The 22,574-nt window shown below is 38.9% G+C and overlaps 1 protein-coding gene across 5 annotated transcripts in view; it reads right to left on the bottom strand.

The window, feature by feature from the left end:
• PDE7B (phosphodiesterase 7B) overlaps positions 1 to 22,574 on the bottom strand; it is a 169,605-nt gene that overhangs the window by 25,325 nt on the left and 121,706 nt on the right. For all 5 annotated transcript variants that reach the window (XM_066178916.1, XM_066178917.1, XM_066178914.1 and 2 more), the window contains one exon: positions 12,675 to 12,758. In XM_066178916.1, the coding sequence (XP_066035013.1) occupies positions 12,675 to 12,758 (84 nt within the window). The remainder of the gene's footprint in view (positions 1 to 12,674; positions 12,759 to 22,574) is intronic.

Here is a 22,574-nt window from a genome sequence, read left to right as displayed (position 1 = left end):
TATTTGTTTATTTTAGAAAAGAAATATGTTCCAAGAAAGAGAGTATTTTGCAGGTTTTGGAAGATCAGAATTCAGTATGCTGCCTGCCACAGCCTTTAATGTGACCCAGCCCAGACACCGGGGGGAAGGGGTTCATACATCTCCAAACTGTAGGTGTTAGAGGGAGCCTAAACGACTAGGCAGAGTTAGGTACAGGAAAGCTGCTCTTACCCTCTCTGCCTCTGGTCCCTAACTATACACCTGAAAATGACATTACCTTGCTACCTCACAGGAGTGTCATTGGAATAGATTAAAAATTGCACAGCACTAGAAGTACAAGGTGATCTTGGGTATAAAATCAAAAAAGTGACACTAAAAGACAACTCAAAATACAAACGTGAAAACATTTGAAAACACAAACATGTGACCCACTTTTGGAAAATTAAATAAAAGAAAGAAATAAGAATAGGCTAATAATCCTACTGCATTGTCTGCTGTCTTTTCTACATATTAAAGCAAATTATAAATGAAGAAAATATTTTAGCTCTGCAATGAGGAAAGCAGGTATATTCAGATAATACAGGCATTTCAGGTTACACAACAGAATAGGTTCTTTTCACTCAGTACCAGGATAATTCTAATTCCATAATGCCATATTAGGAGATTTTCATATAGGGCTAAATGTGACACAAAAATCAAGGCAGTTTTTATATAGTGATTAAATCACTAATTAGAGTAACTAAATTACCTTATTGTTAGTAAGAAAAATATGGACACTTTCTAAAACTCACACCGGTTTAGGTAATTTCATTTGAACTTTTAGCAGAACCTCACACTCAGTTGTGGTATTTTCATTTTGCAGTCTGGTATAAGTTTTGGAAAAAAGGGAGGACAGAAACTGGGCAGTTGGTCAAAGGTAGCAAGATTCAATACAGTTTTATTTGTAAGACAAACCTTGTAAGAAACTGAAGATTAAACAGTCCTTTGAGAGAACAGTATCGATTTCTTGAGATAAGAAGCTCCATAGCAATTCACTAGATTTCAGGTTTAAATGAGCTCACAAAAAATATCCACACACTGAAACTCACTGTCTCTATTCTCTTTTTTCCCCATCTATTTTTATGAAAAAACACTGAATGTTTGTTCTACTGTGAAATTAAAATATCACTTTGTCTGCTGTTTCTATGGGTGGTATTATTCTGAGAGGATTTTCAGAGAAGTCACTAAGATTTTTTTGGATCATGGATGGTTCAGGATTTGATTTCTCTAACAGCAGATGTGCAAGCACCCTCTGTAGCAAGTTTCTTCCTTATTAAGTAATCCAACACAGCACAAAGTCAGTAATAACATCAAAAACAAAATCCATCCTTACATACTGAGTTTCAATATAACTTTCAGCACCAGTAATCCTCATGGTCCTCATGCACAGTCCGAAGACCTCACTGAGTTTCAATAATATAAAAGAACAAAATAACTTCATTGCAACTTGACAAGCCACGTGACTTCCAGAATGCAAACCGTAACAACACCACTACTGTACCAGCCTGAAGCTCAGGTTTTCATTTATGATGTGCCAGCACCTGCCTTTATTTTCTCACACATTTTAAAAGCTGGAACAATTTCATGGCCTGTTGAAGGAGTGACTAATGTAGGTGCGAACAGTTACCCAGTGGCAGCAACACGTGGAGGAACCAGTAGACATGTTTTCTTATTTCTTTTCATTTTTATATAGGGCTGCTACGAAATGGCTGGCATTCAGCTTAATTCCTGAATAACAAAATGCTCTTAAAATAAATTCACTTTTTAAACTTGTGTTAGCTGTTTCTCGACTTTCCAACTTTCCTAGTTCCATCTTAGCCCAAAAACTGTCACTACTTTCAGGTAACAAGTTTAAAATTTAAAGTACAAAAAACCTCACTTTTTTTACATTAAAAATTAGAAGTCAGTCCCACTAATTTTTATCTAAGTTAATATCTGTTTTTTTCAGTTAAAGACAGATGACTGAAATCACCACCTACACTCTCTTAAACTGTCTATAAAACTCACATGTAGAGTTGCTGTGGATGATCTGAAGGCGAAAGTTTGGTCTGAGTCCCAACAAGCAGCTGTACGCTGGATTATGAAGTGTTTATTCTATCCTTTGGATTACCAGATCATTTCAGCCGCATAAATAATACTTGCCAAAGCACAAACATATCAGATGGAAACAAGTAACTTCTTACTATGAAATACATTTTCTGAATTGAACCATCAAACTTGCTGCCCATTGCTTTGTATGGTTGTCATGGGTCTCAACTCAAATTTAGCCATCAGCAGACAGTGCTCCTGAAACCTGACTTGATGCTTCAGGTGAGCTCTGTATTCTAATATATTATACTAAAAAGATTACCCACAATAATCTGTTATTCTGTATTTTCATTCATAAGGGAAGAATGATAATACTGATGAAGAATTGTAGCAAACATATTTTCAAAAAACTGGGCTCTTGACAGAACAGCCTGAATCCAGCACTGCAGGCTATCCACATGCAAACTCTGGATGTCAGTTTGAAAGAATACCATACCAAAATCACATCCTTTAGGTCATTTCAGTAATAACTGATTTGCCTTTGAATCACAGGACTTATCAGCTGATTTCTATGACCCATCTCAGATTACTGTGACACAATAATGTACTTTATTATGATGGTATCTTGCATAAAATTGGACTAAGACGCTGCCCTTCTCTGAGCACAGCACACCCCAAACAAGTACAATCTCATGAGCATTTTCTCTTTCCCCTTCCAAGATCAGTGTCAAACAAAAAAAGAAAAGCACAACTAAATGAAATTGAGAGAAAAAGGTTAATTAGAACAGAAAAGCCAAAAAGCGATGCAGCCAGAAGTGAACACCTCAAATTCTGCCCTCAGCTCAGCAGTTGCATCAGAATCTCCCAGAAGCGAAGAGCCATTCCAAGCACATGGGATCCATCAGCTGACACAAAATCAAGATGCAGCTTTAAGATGGAATTAAGGGTTTATGTGAATGACTTACAGGAAAATGCTGAACATACTACTTCTTTTTGACAACTGTAAATTTCAATTTAAATTGTAAATATAAAATTTTGATGATGATGACACGTGATATATAGTGCCTTCAGGTGAAACTGAATTACAAAGTAAATGAATCAAAAATATTACTGCAGATATCCCTGAACTTCAACTGTGGAACTATGGATACTGAAACATACGCCATAGCATCTGGTTGAAGATCATGATCTGCAAAGCTCACATGGGAAGGATTTAGTAATTATGTGCAATTTTGAAATGATCATGAAAGACAAACAAGAATGTCTTTTGTTTATACCCATAAAACTTCCCTCGAGAACTGTGTTTAACTTTACTCATTGTGGCAACTTCTGGATGTTTTGCTTACCTAAAAAAAAACTCCTGCCTAGCACAGGGGTTGCAGAAACCCTCCTTTGTACACTGAACGAAGTTATTGTAGGAATTACATAGACATCTTGTATGAATTACATACATGTTTACAGAAGTGTTCGTACAAGCATTCCTCACAAAGCTCAACTTCTGCCTTCAAAAGCTCAGGCAGCCTGAGCTCGCAGCATAATTCCTGTGTTTTAGCAGGCAACCAAAGTGGCTGCATTTTTCTTCAGGTAATTTGATAGCCACATCACGCACACATACACCAGCAGACCACGGATGATGTCTGCATTACTGCCCATGGCCCTCAAGAGGTTAATAAGCTGCAGAAATCAATGGCTGCCTTCTTTCTCTCAACACAGCTCCTCCAGTTACACTGATCTTCTCGCCTTAAATTGATCCATGGCTCACTACACACCAGCCTCTGTTATTTCAGGAAAAGAGTCTTCCTGCACTGGGAACTGCTACCAGTTTTATTTCATATTTCTTTCACACTGCTGTGCTAATATGTGCCCACAGGCAGCATGAATATAAAAATGATGGAGGTTATGCTAACAATGGTTGAGTTAACATCCAGAAATGATCACATAAATCAAATTTGGACAAGGATGTACTTAACTCTGCACCAGACATTTATTACATTGTTACTGTTCTTTCAAAGTAAACAAACTTTGTTATGCATTCAAATAAAGCCTCTGAGTTTTTCTTCACAGTACTGCCTTTTGTTATTTTATTGCACCTCAGCATACAATAAAAAACAGGTCACCCAGCAGCATGAGGGGATAAAAAAGGGTTTATTAATTTTCAAAAGTGAACTGATTCAGAAAAGGAAAATATTTTTTTCCCCTTCTTTCCTAAAGGGTGCAGAATAAAACAGGTCCTCAAGCAGCTGCCTTTGACTCATACAATTTATAATACCCTTTCCCCTCTTCCGAGGATGCAAAGACACTTCATACACAGCCACTGTATGCCTTAAGAGCCAGGCAGGATTGATGGGAAACTGCTGGGATATCTGGAAGATAAGGTGAGAGGGTGAGTCCTGCAACTTGAGGTCTGGACAGTCTGCAAACAGTGAGGACTCTGGGAAACAATTTGTCTCTGGTCCTACAATTTTCCGCACTGGTTCCTGGCTTGATGGCTGGTTAGAAAACTTCTCGTTGTGAGCCTGAGAGGAATGTAATTGACTTAGGAGGAATAACTGGTGTTTGTCCTTGTTTTTGCATGTTAAACTATTCCATGCATTTAGATCACCTTTACTGAAGTCTTGTTTGGAATATTCATTGCATGCTTGGTTGCTGAATTCTTCTTACACAGGAGAGTGCCTAGCACTGATGATAGAAAAAAACTGCTGTGCCTTCCTAGTATCTTCTTACATTGCAGATTTATCATAGTGTCCAAAAGACAACAGCAGTATTAGTACAACAGGTAGTTGAACTAACACAGTTGATCTAAAAATGAATGACAAACTTAATATTTAAAATTTTAATTTTGGAGAAAGCACTTGTCAACTAGAAGAACAGAAAACCTCTTCTCTCTGCACTTTCTAGGCCTTCTGGACATGTTTTACCTTGTAGTCCAAATAGCCTTCAGAAAGAAAACACTGAAGTTTTAAAGAAAGTCCTGAGAAAATGCACAAACCACCAGAAGCCCATGTGGAAGGACTGTCACTTAAAAGCTTTCAGTCTAGTGCAGAAGGATCAAGGAGCTCAGATGAATAAATACCCCAGTTCTACATCTCAGTCATCTCTGTAAGAAACTAACTGGCTGGTGTAAGAAACTCACTAACAGGATTGACTCCAAAATAGTAAGATTGTGTCAATTTTATCCTCTGAATATACACTGGTCACTGCAAGTAAGAAGACTGAGACGAAGACCTTGCACTATATCATACCTACAGATAAAGAAGTGTTGTACTGAAATTTTGTAAATGCAGAAATCCTCATGAGACTTCCTCAGACTATATGGAATCCAAAAGAGTTGTGTTATAAACACTTTGTTTAAACTTGCTTCTCTAACATCTAAAGTATTCTTTGTTCCTTGACTTCTGATAAATTTTGTTTTTAGAGATCAAGTGCTCTCTGTTAGCTGCCATTGTTCATATAGGTTGCAACTGCATTATTTCTCTTTAGAGGGGTAAACTTTTTTCCAATTAGGCAGAAGCTGTGAGAAAGAGAGAGGGAACCTGAATACATCAGAGAAAAGCACAAAATTAGAAGAATAGCAAAAGAACTTTAAAATTTTCTGCTTTTGAGTAAAAATTTTGTTTTCCAACCACAGGCACAAGTGTACAAAACCAGTGCAAAGCCCTGTTTACAGAGGAAGTACTTGTGCTTCTCTGGCTGGTGGGAGACATTCCGAGAAACCACCTTTCTGGTGACCTTGGCTTTGGAGTTTCCTCTTCTTTGACCATCACTTGAAGTGATGGTGGCTTGCAACAGCTGTGTTTCCAACTCATGAAGTTCCTGCACAATTATTGGCATCTTGAAGAACACTAGTCATGCAGTTTCCTCCCCATCCCAAAAAAGATTCTTTTTGATACTGTTTGAAAGAGAATATAGAATTTAAGAATTATGCTGATAATCCTACTTACATACTGAATAATCCTATTACAACAAGTTCTGGAGAAATTAGGGTTTCAAAGACCACTGAAGTAACAGAACATTAGCCATAATAACAGGAAGAGGAATAGATTAAATCCAAATTTAAGATGAATTTAGACATGTTTCTTATCACAGTTTGAAGCCTTTATTTCATCTTTATGCAAACAAACATTTTGGCATCTTTTTACTAAGCCTCTTCCAATTTCGTAGGAAATGGCATGCTATTTTATGTTTTGTCACAATCTCATCATCATTTCATTGTGAACTTTTGCTTTGCCACTTCAATCTTTGTACAGCAGCCAGGACCTTTTCTTCCTAAAACTCCAAATGTTCCATGGCTGATTACAGTTTCTCCAACAGGAAACAGTGCATCCTCTCCTCCTTCACTCCCCCTGAGAAAAAACAACATAACCTGTAATAACAGCAAACCCAACTTTCATTTATCATTTTAATGATCCCTTCTCCTCCTTCTGTCTTCCTCTGGTCATTTGGAAAGTATCCTCAGTGTTATCTTCAGTACATCCTTTCCCTTTTCTAATCAAGGAAAAGAAGGTGGGGTGGCAGAATCGGTCACGCATCATTTGGCAACTTTTAAAGGGACATCTTCAGTTAACTGAATCCCAAGTCTGTACCAGAAAATAAATGTGTGTAATCAGATCAGTGTTTGCTAAGACATTGTGTGTGAAGCACATGTAGGGTTTTTGTTTGCTTTGCCATCTTTTGTTCGTTCTGAGTCCTCCTGAAGCATGCATAAACCAAAATGATGTACTATGTTAGCATATGAGGGCAGGTGCATCTATCAGTTTTATATTTTGGCTTTCATTTTTCTGTAAATGTGGCATTAAAGCTAAACAAGGAGCATGAATGACAGGAAGTAGATCATACTTTTCGAACTCTGTTATTAAATTTTGCATATAACAACAGTAAGAAAAATACAAAAATGCAAACTCTTTCTCAAAAAAAAAAAAAAAAACCAACAAAAAACCAAACCCCTTGCTGTTATTTGATGAAAAGAGTGAACCAGATTGACTTCCAATGACAGAAAGGCTTTTTTAATATAGTGAGGAGTTACTGGAAAGCAGAACAATCTCTGGGCTGAAATATTAAGAGGATTCCAATTTCTATTCCTTGAACAGGTAACTGATAGCAAAGCCACAGGCTGATCAGTTCTGGTAATGTTCATCCCATTCAAACAAGCTAACTGGATTAAGAAGCCTATGTGTCTTAGGGATGTTGATGAGTATCTTCTGGATAGGCTTACCCATGAGGAACTAGGGGAGGCATTACATAGAAATAATGCAGACCTCTTAAGATCTCTGCCTTTCTAATTTAAAAACCATCTGGAACTTTGGACTCATCTCCACAGGCTGGGCTGGGATCTGAGTAATCCAATCAGCCCTTGAAAGTTCCTCACAAGACTTTTAGTGTCCTAATTTAACCTAGGTCAGAAATATCTAAAAAGGCATCTCTCACTCCCACTTCTTTTTCTAGCCAAAGGCAACAAAACAAGGCACTTAACCAAACTCTTTTTAACCTCACTCAGTTGGGTTTGGGTTACTTGATGGTTCAGTTTTGGGCTGGTGGCTGTGGTTAAGTTTTATTTTCCCTGGAGACGGGCCCTACCTGAAAGCCCTGGAGTGTTCAAAATTCAAACCCAAAAATGAACATAAATTTTGCAACAGACCCTTCTGTAGACAGGCAGAAACCACAGACTCAAATGTCCACAGACTTTGGTTCTTTGAGATGGAGACACTTTCATGACTTCATATCTTCCCTTATTAATCCTGACAACATGTTTCATTTCTCCAATACCAAATTCATCACATGCCTGCAAAGTATGTGATGAATTCCCTTTATTTGCAAACAAACTGAAAACCAGAGTATTTTGCTTGACTTAGATCAGACAGCAAATCAAGGACAGAGACGGAAAGTTACCTAATATTACCATTCATCACCATCTGGAATTAAAAGTATATAATCTGTAATAAACTAATTTGCCAAGAAGTTGAGTTTTGGACTCAACTTCTGCCTGCATGACAACACCAAGATCCAAAGTAATACAGAGACATATCTTTGGAATGTCTACAGACATGTTTTGACATTTTACACATTCTCAGATCCCATCCTGTGTTCCTGTTGTGCAAGGTGTGAGAAAACAGGTATCTCTCTGGGTAACACCATTTGGGTACAGAGACTCCAATTTGCAGGTTACATAGATAAATACTGAAGTGAATACTGAAGAAGTGAATTAAATATAGTCAATTAAAGGCTAATAATTTTGTCATTTGCAAGCCAAAATTTAATCCAGATAAAAGCTTAGCATAAACAAGATGGGAACTGGAGAATTTAAGTCTTAAGAACCTCTTGTCTTCTGACTTGCTTGACAAGCATACTTGTAAATAATAAGTTACTTATCTCAGCTGTAAACTATTTTATTTGTTACTCTACTTGATTGAACCTGGCAGTAAAACAAAGTATCTAACATAATTGCAGTAGGGTGAGGTCTTCTTGCTTACTGCTGTATGTTTACCCACAAGCCCAGATTTATCACAAGGAATTCCCTCAAACTTTGAGTTAAGGCAATGAAGAAGTGTACCATCACCGTCACAAAAAAAAAAATCTTATAATGAGATAATGAAATCCACTTAAATCAATGCATATTAGTCACTGGTGGGATCTAATTCAATGACTCACTGAGCAACTTTGTGAATCAGAGAACTAAATTATTGCTTACTATAGCTGTGCTCCTTTATTCCTCAAATCCAAACTATACTCTGCTAAAAGGAAAATTGGATTAATTTTCACTGCAGAAGTGTTTCGAATTCTTAATTATTACCCTGAAAATATTCAGTTGAACTTCTTTTCTGTCCTGTGAACACAGTAAGGTTCATTTAATTCACTGAAATGCAGAAGTGTCAGTGAGCTGCCAATCTCAATTTCAACCTGCACCAGGTTCAGTTTCAAGCTTGAGCTACTCAGTTCAAAGTCAAAATTTCCTAAAGTTTGTGAGGTTTTGTTCGGTATTAATTGAAGAGAAAACTAGCACTCTATTTTCCTATAAACCTATAGGGCTGTGAAAAACTTGTCTCTCTTATTTTAGGAGTTTGTAAAGTCTGATATTGGTTCATTAAGACTCCTAGTGAACATGGAGCCTCACATCTGTCATGAAGGGCTTATTTTTCCCTGGGGGATGTCAGGGGCCATTGGGAGCAGGTGGTTTGGCTGCCCTATCAGGACAGAAGGAGGACTGGTGAAGTTGCCTCCAGTGGGTCTCCACACCAGGCTGACAACAAGAAGCGGCTGCTGCAGCTTGAAGGAGCTACTACCCAAATTTCTGACTCCCTGCCATCAACACAGAACAGAACCTGGGTCTCCACAAATTGCAGGACTAACTCTAGAGGCTGGGGCAAACATTCACTCCTCAGGAAACAGAACCAAGGAGTTCTCAGTGACACAGGGGTATTTTACACTCAGTTTGGTATTCCAGAGTTGTCTTAAGAGTCCCCAAACTCACCAGTGCAACTATGCCTAGGAAAGCCTGCAACTAGGCAGAGAAAAGACAGGAAGACACTAAAGCCCTGCATCTCCCCAACACAGGATTCTGAAAAATCCTCATGGTCTGGACAGCCTGGCAAAGAGAAGGTGAAGTAACACTTTCTGTATACTGCAGAGAGTCACTGGAGGAATGTGTAGATGGCATCACAGACTCAAACAGCAAGAAGCTAACATTATTAATCCAGTTGGCTTTGATTAGAGTTACAGAAGATCCCACTTTCAGAGTGCAGGAAGTTTTCCTATCCAAAAAGACTTCATGGTGTCTTAAGTTACACAGTGACTTTACTGAAGGATTCCAGAAAAAACAAAAGATATGGTCTCGTCAGTGTTAACCCTTAACAAAGTAGGGAAAAATCCACTAATTTGACTGAATCTGCAAGTACACTAAAAAAAGGTTACATGTAAGTAACCTTTAGTATGACATTAAATATCAATGCCCTGTATTTTTTTTTTACGTGTGAATTTACATAATGGATGTCAACTGTTCAAGAATGGGCTTCAGTGTTTTCCCTTACTTTAAAACAAGGCTGGTACTATTATTTGGAACAGTATTTCAGAAGCAAAATGGAACAATCGCTATTTAAGATCAGTTTGTTAGTGAGAAGCTGGAGTAATGTTTACGCTGCATTTGTTTATGACCTCTGAGGATATTTATTATAAAATTTCCTCTGCCTCTTCCCTCCCTCACTCTAACATCCTTCAGTATACAGTTGCTGCCTGCCAGTTACTGCCCCCAAACAAATGCAACATGGTGACAAAGTTTTACTGCAATTATTAGTTGGGTACTTTTCAAGAAAGTGTGCAGTAGTGACATTTATATCTATTGTTTTTTGGTAGGACGTGCAGCACCATGCTTTCTGCTGCTTAACTTGCTTATGTTTTTTGCTACTTCTGCACAGCAGAAATGAATTCAACAGACAGATGTAGATGAGCACATATTACAAAAGTCTGTTTATTTCCTGGCAAAACACATCTGCATGCTCTGACGCTGAGCATCTTCATTTACTTGCAGGTCACCAAGTGAGCCAGGCCCAGCACACTTGCCAGCTACAAAATCACTAGTCAAGTATCTAGAAATCTCACTTCATTTTGCACTGAAAGTTTAAGGCCACACTGCTCTTAGAGAGAAAATGGTAAATATGTAAAAACTTGAAAAACTATGGGAAATCCAAAGTCAGGATCACTGCTTTCCCTTACAGAGATTATGATCAGGCCTACTGATATATTTCAGATTATAGAAAAGCAGTGAAAAGAGTAAGCTGGAGGTCTCTGTGACAGAGAGCACGGGAGCATAGAACCCCAGGTGCCCCACCCTGTTGGACCAGAGGTGCACACACAAGGAGGCACCACTTACTAGGTTCAGCAGTTACCTTTAGAGGGGCTATGTGGAGTGCCCTGCTCCTGGCATGATAAAAGGCTGAGCATGCCTCACCATGGATGCCTCCCTACACAGCCCACAGACAGCACCAGCATTTTCCAGAAACTGGCAGGGTCTGGAGGAAGGCAGGACTCATCTACAGGGGCTAAAAGTGAAAGCACTATCACCAGAAAAAAAAACCTGAAACCATTCTTATGTTCTTCCTTCTCCATGAAGGAAAATGGAAAAGTTTTCAGTTTCTTTACCCATGGAGAAGGAAGAATACAAGAATGGAATTCCATATAAAATGCATGTATCCAAAATAAAAAAGAAATAATTAATATTGTCACATTTGAATATTAATATATATTCACTTCTACTTCATGAATGAAAAGCGCTTTATTTTCTCTCAGTCTTTACAAGGGCATGCATGACCAGTACTGTTCCCAGCTAACCTACACCTGATTTTTCTTCGTGCTTTTCATTGGCAAGTCAGAACTAAATTGTACTCAAAACTCTGCTCAACCAGTAAGTTATTCCCTTTGTCCTGGGAAAACTGATGGACCCATCTTACCCTTTATGTCTTTTTACCTCAGCCGTAGCAAGCTCTCTGATGGACTTACAACCCAGAAAATACCTTTAATCAGCAAGACTGATAGCAGCACATTGCTGGGTGGCAGTAACTCCCACCAGCATGGCTGAATGCAGCCCATCAGATCCCAAATCCTCCCCTCCCCAGCTCCTCCTTACTCTTGACTCCCAGCCAGCCTTCCCACTTTGCTTCCTCCCAACTCCCTTCCCTCCCCACTTCCTCCTCCCTTCGCCTTCCGCAAGGAGGTACAAAAAGGAGAATACAAACTTCGGTTTGACAATTGCTCTTTGACGAAAAGCACAATTTCTAGAAGCCTAAATGTCAGCACTGAAACTGTTGGAGTTCCAGTCTGTTTTGATGAAGACAGTGAAAAACTGTTTTTCAGAGGTTGCTTGTGCAGTACAAAAGGACACATCGAGATCTGCCTGTGTCTGAACACTGAAGTTAACACAGCATCCAGGCTCAGCGCTACAGGGCCCAAAACTAAGTGGTCACTGTTCTTTTTACTTTTTACACACTCACTAATGAGCTTGCATCAGTATAGAGAGTCCATCACGTGAAAAAAAACCCAACTGCATCTCGATTTTTTTTTCTTTTTCTTGCACAGCAATCCATCCTTTATTTACAACAGTGGCAAAATAACTTCAATCAAAATGAGGTTAAGATTATTTTTAACAGATGTTCACTGCTGGCCTGACCCAAAATCCATTGACGTCAATGAGAAGACTCCACGGGGCTTTGGATTGGGTTCTAATTGTTGGAAAAATTAATGTTATTGTAAACCACTGGTCAGTGCTGTCACATGCTCCCCTTCTGTGCCAATTCTATATGACCGGATAACAGCCTCACATAAATCTATTCCAACTGTTGTCTAAGAGGCTAAAGGACACAGAGATTTATCTTTTTAATTCTGAACTGCCCCCACTCCTTCCCTAGCACACCCCATGGCCTTACTGTATTTACATTTGACAGATTGAGCATTATGGACTATTCACACAATCAAAGTATTTCACAGCCAGACACTGAGTGGAAATAATGGAATTAATGCTGACTGTGTGAAGACAGCTGAGCTACAGATATGTATGAGATGAGACAGTTTGGTTCATATACTTTCAACGTGGATTTTTATTTATTTATATTTAAATACCGACCTGAAGGAAGGGTTGCACTTACTGTTAAGAAGACGGAAGTCTATAAATGGGTAGGAGCCGCGGCGCTCGGAGACAACCCCTGTCTGACCTCTCACCCGTGCATCTCCTGCAAAACACAAAATCCCCAGAGACATTAGAAGGGGCAGCTGCCTTTCTCTGCTGTTTTGGTCTAGATCTATTTTTTAAGACAAAGTGACGACATTAGACTTCTCCAGTGGGAGAACTAAGGTCCAAAAAATCATCTCCCATGACATCCCTGGGTAATTGGGTAAAGCAGTACAGCTGATCCTCTTATCAGAAGAAAGACACAAAAACCCCTTCATTGCTGGCTGGGATTAAACCACAACATTATGCTATTGAACAACTTCTTGCCCCACAAGCAGACTCTCATTGCTTCACAAACAGTGCAAACTTCTGCTTTTTTTTTCTTAAGCAAGAACAGGTAGGACTCTGACTGTCATGCCTTCACATACAAAGGTCCCAAACCTGGACTAGGCCCACAGTCCAACTGACCTCCAAAGTTGTGGCAGTGGTCCCAAAATCATTAGTTGATGAAAAAATCCCCCCCCAAAATTATGAAGATATTTTTGCACTTGGGTGGGTGGTTTGTTTGTTTGTTTGTTTTTGTTTCACTTTCTGCTCTTTGAGCACTCTGGAAAATGCAAGCCTTCTCCTCAAACACTGCAGCTGTTTTATGTAAGTGAAAACCTGATGTTCTCAGATAAGCATTACTCTGGAGCATTAATATGTATATTGAAAGATGATGAAGTGCCAACACAATACCAAGAATTAGTATTGCTGTGCAAATCACACTGACTAGTTCTTGACTTACCATGTAATATTGATGAAATAGGCAAAACTAATTTATGGAGAAAAATGCTTCTCAGGATGAGTAAGTTAACAAAACCTCTATCTAAGTAGACAGGAAGTAGTGGGAAAGCAGATGTCATTTTTATGTTTCCATAATTTTAAGTATCTTGTAGTGCAATGTAATTGTTTCTTTACAGGCAAGACCAAAATATTTAAAATTCTTAAATAAGATGAAGTTTGGAGACTTTGACATTCTAGTTAGCGTACTCTAGTTCTTCACCATACTAATTCCTCTTCTACAGAAACTGACCACAGTGCTGAAAGCATACCCACTGCACATCCTTACACAGCTCACACAGTAGTCCTCTCAAAGTCTGCAATAAGGTATGAATTTTCAATTAGTTTGAATTGCATTTCCTCTGGGATACAAATATAGCATCTGACTAATCTAAACAACAATAATTTAAGAATTTGGCTGCTAGTGCTAGCTTCTGCTGCTTGTGTTTAAAAACAAGAAAACATCTAATAGCATAAAAGAAGGACCTAGTTAAATGTTATTATTTTTTTTCTATCTAATGTTCACTTAAAATGTGCTTACAGTTATGTTTAAGGGAAGAAAGCCAAGTAGAATTATTAAGTTGAATATTTGAGGTGGAGAAAAACTTCCGTGCCCTGTAGGGGTCCTTAGAGATATGAAAGACACAGGAGAGTGCATGCAAATTAAGAGTATTTCAAACACAGTCACTTTTGATTATAAATATAAGTCTAGGTTCTCCCACCCTTACTTGCGCTTTGCTTTTTTGTGCCCAGAGACAGAACATGTGTCCCCTGCTCTCAGCTCCTGCTTGCCAACCACTCTAAGGAACCAGTCCAAAACAATTCAAGCTGCTGTTGACCCCACTTACCCCTCCTGACAGCAGGGGCAGGAGCTGCAAACCTCTACCTGCTCTTCAGCTGTTCCACTTCAAAGGTATGGTAATGCCATGGGTCTACCTTCATCAGCAGTTCAAAATTACATGCAGTGTAATTGTGGCAGTGAAGGTGGATGAACCCATCCCCCTGCCATCCTTGTGCCGAAGAGCAGAAGGGTGGAGCAAATAGCTGGAGAGTTTGTAAAGCACCTACGCAAGATTCATCAGCACCCACAAGCCAGAGCCCATGAAGCAGCACCCAGACTTAAAAGCATTGCTCTCTGCCACAGGTAACTCCATCAGATTGGCTCACGTGTGCAGAAACAGTAAGAATGGCAAGCATACGGTACACATTATATAAACTCAAAAAAATCAGGCAGGCTTGAGCCTGCTACTAATACAGGTGAGAATTCAGAGCATGCCTTGACCGACGCTTTTGTTTTTCTGCAGGCACCAATGAATTAACAGGAATCTGCAAGTAATCCCCTGCGTTACACACTGATAAACATGTCACTTGTGACTATTTCAGCAGAGACATTAAAAAAAAAAAAAACAAAAACAGAAAGAGAAATTCAAACTCCAAAAATCTGAAAAAACACCCAAAGCATGATACTATAAAACCAACAAGACTGATATTCTTCCTAAGCATGAAATAATACATCTATCAAATCAAAAGAGGTACCATAGTACTACAGAAAAAGAAAATCATATCCAGTCATGTATCAAAAAGATTGCCTAACTCTGATCTCAACAGTATGACCCCAAATTTTGAGGAAGAGAACACTAAAGGTAGGTAGACAACTGTAACACGGAAGAAAACATAAGGTGGACTTTCTAAAAGTAGACCATACAAGATACTTAATCACCTCAAATAAAATAGCTAACTGTTAGACAAAAGGAAAGGAAAGCAATAGTGTAGTGCAATTCAACCATATGGACCTTGCTAAACGTACAAGACAAGGCAAGAGATGAGTACAAGAACTGAAGACTAAAAATAAGAAGAAAACACAGTGTACTGAAAGGAAACTATTGCTTGGGAACAATCACTCCATGATCTTCATGATATTTAGAAAATTCATGCTGGGAATGGTCCTAAAGTATTTTTGTTGATGATCTTGACACAGAAGAGCACTACTGATACTTGAGAACAAGACAATGCTGGGAGATACCAGGTATTAACAGCTCCAGCTTTTTATATTAAGTTCACTGCTGTCACCTTTTCTGTCCCAACTGTGGCCCAGGTACCTGGATGTTCCTGTTCGCCCAGCTTCCTCACACGGTGCTGCTGTCTCATACAGAACTACAGACTAGCCAAATTAGATGCTTATGTACAGTATTCAAAGCAATTTCAGCAAAGAGAAGGAAAGCAATGGAGCTATTGATGCAATTAGTAAGAAATGTCAATGAGTTTTACTGAACTAGCAAAGCCCAGGAACTGAAGTAATAACAAATTAGTGATGATTCCAATTGTCTATCTGTGTATTTTTACATACTTTTACATCTAGTATGTAAAAAAAATTTACTTTTTTAACCGACAATATAATTTTGGGCTACCTCTAGCACTATAGGAATCTGTATGCAGAATAAATCTGCATCCCTGCTGACTTAGAAAAAGCCACTAAAATCTTTATATTCTTACATGATTATTAACTTTATCCTGAGGGAAGGCAAGTTTCTGATGAGTCAAAGATGTTATCAAGCAGCTCTACCTCATGAATCTGTTATTTCAAAATACTTCACCAGGTGCCACCTAGTCTCTCTCTACATCATTAGAGAAAGATTAGTTAGGAAGTGGTGGTGGGCTAAAACAACGACACCTCCCTTCCTCCATTTTTTCTTGGCTCATGTGTTTGGAAAATATTTATATACTTCCCTATTACTATTAATTACATCTAAGTAAACTCAACAGAGAGACTAAGAACAGGGATTGCACCAAATATACAACTTATCACATGGGTTTTTAATTTCCAAGAGGCAAGGGCCATTCATGGCAAGACACTCAATGTTATTTTTTGCTTTGGCAGACGACTTCAAGGCTGACTTTCATCAGTCCACCAGACCTTTACATCTCTTTGTCTCCACCTTAAAAATCAAGCTAAGCAGTCATTCTGACAATTTATGCAATTAGCAGTTTTAGATAAATAATCCTTTTTAGAGCAAAAGGAAGGAATTCTGTGGTAACAAGGCAGGAAATTTTGACAGCTCATTGTGTTCCCAAATGAAACAAGAAGGGTGAAGGGAAATGGTCAGGGTACAGGTTCTCCTTGACTCCTCTGGGCTGAAGATGCAAGGCTGGAGTGTCTGCAGCTGCAAACACCAGGGCCTGCACCCTCACTGGCGCCAAGCTGCCACAAGAGCTTCCAGCAGGGACGTCTCCCAGGGCCTGCTGTGCTCTTGAATTTTACTTTGTCCCTGTTAATACAGACAAGAACACAAACCGAATAAACCAAAGCAACGTCTATAAGGAGCCTGGGCTGTGACTGACATGCATGACAGAAAATCAGCTATAGGGCAAGAACCATGGCACTACTGCAGCCATAGCATCAAGGGCACTTCAAGATGGTTCAGAAGGGTTAAGAAAAACATGAGGCAGCTCTTAACTGCCTTTCACATCTGGAGTAAAGAGCCATCTGCACCGAGGAAAACAACTTCTCCAAAACCTGCCTGAAACAGAGTACGATTCAATTTCACTGAGCAAGCACAACAAATTAGGAGAGAAAACAGGGCCATAGCTGTGACAAAACAACAGAGTAGCTTCATCCAGCAGAAGTTAGGATGAACCACCAAACTATTGATTCTATTTAGTACACAGCTCCATGTGGTAAATTGGGAATACCACAGCAAATTCACAAGAGGTTACAAGTATTTATTCCAGTCAAGCCTTCTTACAATCTTCATTCCAGCATTTCTTAAGTTGACTGTTCAGGGTACAAACTGCAGTGGGTGACAACCTTTCATGGAAAACCCAGCAGCAGTAGTAAGGCCTCTTGTGGACTCCATGGAGCCCATGGGTCCTGCACTATTTCAGCTATGAAAAGGCTTGGGATTTCTGACCTAAAAGAATAGGATTTGACAATGTTTTAAACATCAATCTGGTTTCAGTGGAAAGCTTTCTAAAAGACAGAAGTGTTGCCCTGCAAAAGTAGTAAATTCAAGTGAAAAGTTATGTTAGAAGTGAGTACCAGAATTACCAGAATTATATTTTTATTTGAAGAGATCTAATGCTTGTTCATGGTGATTCATGCTGGTTTGGATTATTTTCATTCTGTTGTATTAGTGCTGTAAGTGTTACTGTAAATTCTTGTTTGTAGAAGGCATTTTATAAAGATTTCTCATGTGCATCAGATCTTCTGAACAAAACCATTTCCTCTGAACAGACACAGAGAGACCGATTAAGGGTTACAGACTCAGGACAATGCTCCTTTGCAGCAGGAGAAACTGAAGCAGCCACCTCACTTCATTCATTTGTAAGCACTGAATTTTTAAGCATGTAAACATTCCAAAATGTAAGGTTTTCTGTGCTGTATGCTGTGTGGTTCTACTATTTCTGCTAACAGTCCTAATGAGCTCATAAGTATTGACTTCATCCAGTGTATTCTGCAGTTTTGTTTCAAAATGCTCCACACAAAGGAAGTAATTGCTGGTCTCCTTTTTTACAAAAAGAGGATAAAATGATGATGTAGAAACTGTCAATCAGTTTTGATAGTTTTTTTACACAGAAAATAAATAATTTCCCTTGTAGTGATCCTACCCTGTGAATTATTTTTATTTATTTATTACTCGTCAATTACTTGAAATTTAGCTATTAAAAATTCCTTTTCCAGCTGCAGATGAGACATTTCACGCATCCTCTGTTTTCTTAGTATTTTGATCTGCAGTGAATGGTGGCTCTTATGTCCAACAAGAACTACTGGGATTTCTTTACCGCACCTGCCAGCTCTAATTTCTGCACTCCCTTATTGACCAAAATCCACACTGCAGTTGTATCTTAACCTCCCAAACAGTACTATCACCATTCCTTGTGCCAATCAGTAAAATGTGGGAAAGAGAAGTTGACAATCTGTTCATAAAACCCTTCTCAATGCTGGAATTCTCCTGGTATGTCTTAGCTGGATATAGAGAAAGACCCTAGGATCCACAGGCATACCTTTAACAGCCACTGTCCAATGAACAAGTTAAATTGAGTATTTTACAGTATTTCACATGCTAGAAATCCTCTCTTTAACCATATCATGACACCAGTGACTGGTGAAAAGACTGAACTGACACATCTTGAGGCAAAGCTCTTCCAACGTGCAGACTTTGGAAAAAGTTCTTGCAGACAAGTAAAAACCAAGAGGATGAGAAAACTGCCATTGAGAACCAGATGACAGCAGTCATCAGAAACCCTGATATTGAAGCAGCACACACACTTCCCTCTTCACAGATCTGTTTTCTCTTGCATGAACAAATGCAGAGCCTGCAACACTAACATCTGACTGAAAAAGTGGCCAGATTGGACAGACATCAACTATCTGTTGCGTGAGCTAACAAATGTAGGTTTCCAAAATGTCAATGTATTATATTGCACTGGCAATTCTTTCACTTGTTTTTGAGTTTGATAATGGGCTACGACCTCACCTGTGAGGACTGTATTCAGAAAACTGAGACCACACCAAAGCCCTTACCTGTGAGCGTGCCTTTCACTGTGATTATCCCTGTGACTATTTGGTAACAAACAGAACAGATACATACACCTTCAGTTAACACCAGTGTAGGCACACCCTCAAAACTCGTATGTACTGTGTATACTTGTACAGTGTGATACTATCCCGCAGCTCAGTTAAAAAAAACCCCGCAGTTGTTATGCAACAGCCATTGGAGGACCATTCTGGATAAAACACAGTAACTTATCTCTTTGATTCTACTGCATGATATCTACTTAACTTTCAGTATTTTCTAGATAAAATACAAAAGTTTATATAAGAGTTTACATAAAGTGCTAACCACAGGACATGACTGAGGGGGACATAAGAACAGACAATTTGCACAGCCTGCTTAATTAGGAACTTTTCCTTTTGAAGACATGAGAGATTCAGATACAGGAAGGAGCTTGCCAGTAAAACTTTTGCAAAATTCAGCCAATGTCTTTCACACGCAGATAAAAAGATAGACAAGTGTTATCTAGCAAGAAAGGATAGGGAGCTATTGAACTAAAACCAGGAGAGAGGTTTTGAAAAAAAGAATGCAACGAAAGAGAATGGAGACTAGTATAGATACACCATTTTAAGTGCAGAAGACAGAAATCATCTATTACCACCTCCATATTTGAAAGGCATGGTTTAGACAACCCATCTTGACTTTGGTAAATGTTTTCCTTGCAGTGTATTGTAAAGAGTAAACCATCCACTTTGTAAAGGCGCTGAAGTCACTAGTAAGAGAGGAAAAGGAAAGCCTGGGAGAACAGATGCATACGACTGATGGTATCTTGAGAGTATCACTGATGTGATCTCAAATGGAAGCACTCTGGCTGACTTGAGGCTTACCATACTGTAGCTGCTCAGCAGAGTTGGTGCAGTAACAGAGGTCCTGGGACACTCTGAAGCAGACAGGATCCTCTTAGTAAAGCGGAGATAACCATTCCAAGTTCTAATGCTAGGAACCACCTGTTTGTATCTTGAGTTTGTATGGTGTTATTCGTGGGTCATTTCTATCTCCACATACTGATCACTGACTTTACAGGAAAAGTGGATATTAATATAGATAGGGCACTGAACTGTCTCGATAATCTTGTCTTCCAAAATGGTTTGATAGCTTGTAAATTTCCCTGCATTAGAGAACAGGAGCCATGTCAGCAGAATCAGGATCTTGCATTTGCTATCCTTGCTATTACTATAGAACCCTGCTGGCAAGTGGCAAAACTTACTGGTTTTCCTAAAAATGAAACTGAATTGTAACAAACAGCTTAAAAACTAAAGGATACATTCAGTAATGTTAAGAGCTGTAAGAAAAGTAATAACGGCAACAGCATAGTCTTAGCAACAGGTAGTAGGTTGCATTACCATGGCAACTTTGAACATAATATCCTACTGTCATGCTACTCCCATCCCTCTCCCAAATAAATTACAACATAAATAAAAGAACATTATTACTTATTCAATTTGAATTCTTTTTGGTTCTAATCTTCAGCTAGACTCTCTACTACTGAAATAAACACGTATTTAATAACAAACTTCTAAGACAGCTACACACCCAATTCCAAGTCATTTGGCTTTCATTTTGGATAAAAGAAAAAGCACAAAAGGTTTTTTCTAAGACCAATACCAAAAAGAGGTACAGAATTCAAATCTCTATGCACAGAGCAACAGGTGAAGCTACTTCTGTTGTCATTCCCCAAAGACAAGGATTTTCTTCTCTCATGAATACATCAAAACCCTAAGTTACCCAAATATAAATTACATTTTCTTAACTGTAATAACATTCTAGATATAGATACTCTTTCAGAGACCCTTTTGTATTTGCCTATGTATTGTAACTTCAAACTGAATTCTTTTAAACATCTCCATCTTATTTTATTAAATGGATTTCTGATTTGAACGTTGTCAATGCTTTAAATGCTTCTACTATGAGAACACAATTGGACTCCTTGAACCCACCAGTGAGGGTTTTGCAGTTGAAAAAGATTCTTTTTCTGCAGAAAGTTGACCTAATTGTCAAGCATTTATTCAGCCAAGTCTGCCTTACTGTTCTGCATTTGCATTTCTCACCCACCAATAGTATTTGTTAAGGGATCCCTTAAATCCACTTTTTATTTTTTGTTCTACAAGTTCATCAAGAACTTCCATGTAGGTATACTCACATAATGGGTTGCACTGACTGAGCCACAAGGTATCATTCTCATTTTCTGCTGAGGCACTATTATGTTGGCAAGCAGAGAACAGTTGATATTAAAATCCATATAAAGCTAGCATAGCCATTGCTATTATTTTCAATAATTTGGTATTAACAGTTTTTGTTTCTGAGAAAGAGAGAGCATGCTTGGAAATAACATGCAGGATGATAATCATAAGCCCTGAGCTCATTTCCTGGTTTCTTGTGAAACAAATTGTTTTCTTTCCATGCCTCAGTTTTCCACTTCTGTGTTTTGTTTGTTCTGAGTAGACAGTGAGTTCTCTAATGCAGGGCTTCAGCGGTTCAACAGCATTTTCTACCTGCAGTTCTGGTCCTGGTTTCTACATTACCACAGTTCAAACACTAATTATCTTTGCTTTTTTTACAACCAACAGTAAAGTTAGAGAAGACAATAGAAAATGAATGCAGAGGGGTTTACTTGTGCCATTAAATCAAAATTTGCTTTCAACTCTTTAACGCTGACACTTAAGAAAATTTCCCTCTATTTTCACAGCCTTGTTCACAAGATTTCTCAACCCTGTCTTTCCCATTAAACTACAAAAGGCACATATTTAAAACCATAAGTAGTAATACAGCAATTGCCATTAACTACTTTTGAAACACCTAACGTTAGCCAAAACCTCAAGTCTATCAACAGCTTTCACAGAACGGCAGCCTGTGGAGCCAAACAGGAAAAGCACAAGACCCTCTGAATTTGCTCCCCTCTGATTTTGTGCTGAAATTGCACAGCTGCCATTTGCCTCACACAAGGAGACTGAGTCTCCGCTGATTCAGTCTGTCTCACTGTACTTAACACATGGTGCTTGCACAACCCTTTAAGGTGCATCAGTACAAAGCCAACGTTGGAGATGAGTGAGACACAATAAACTTAATTTGTCTCAGTCCTGTGCGTTGACCACAGGATGATCCGTCCTTGTCAGTCTCTGCATGTCTCCATCTCCTCTTTTCTGACTCTGCTCTGCATTATATATACATACATACATACATACATACATACACACACACACACACACACACATATATATAGATATATACATACACATACACACACATGTATCCCTAACTCTTATGTGACCCTTTTCTTCCTCACCTCTGACCCAGCAGTAATTTAGCCTCCCCTCTGCTCACTGCCTCTCCTGAGGCTGGAATACTGTGCACTAGTCTAACAACCAGCCCAGCAGCACTGGCCATTTATTCTTCCCCATGGGGCTACCCCAAGGGTCTTCATGGTTGGAGAGGGCAATGACAGGGAGAAGGAGAAGGAAGCACTGAGCACTGGCTTGGCAGCACAGGGAGGTGCCCGTTACATC

The sequence above is a fragment of the Chamaea fasciata genome, unplaced genomic scaffold, assembly GCF_029207755.1.
Source record: "Chamaea fasciata isolate MVZ Bird 193981 ecotype frontalis unplaced genomic scaffold, bChaFas1.0.hap1 SCAF_3, whole genome shotgun sequence".
Classification (NCBI taxonomy): Eukaryota; Metazoa; Chordata; class Aves; order Passeriformes; family Sylviidae; genus Chamaea; species Chamaea fasciata.
The sequence above is the reverse complement of the archived record's forward strand: the minus strand, read 5'-3'. Positions and strand labels throughout refer to the sequence as shown.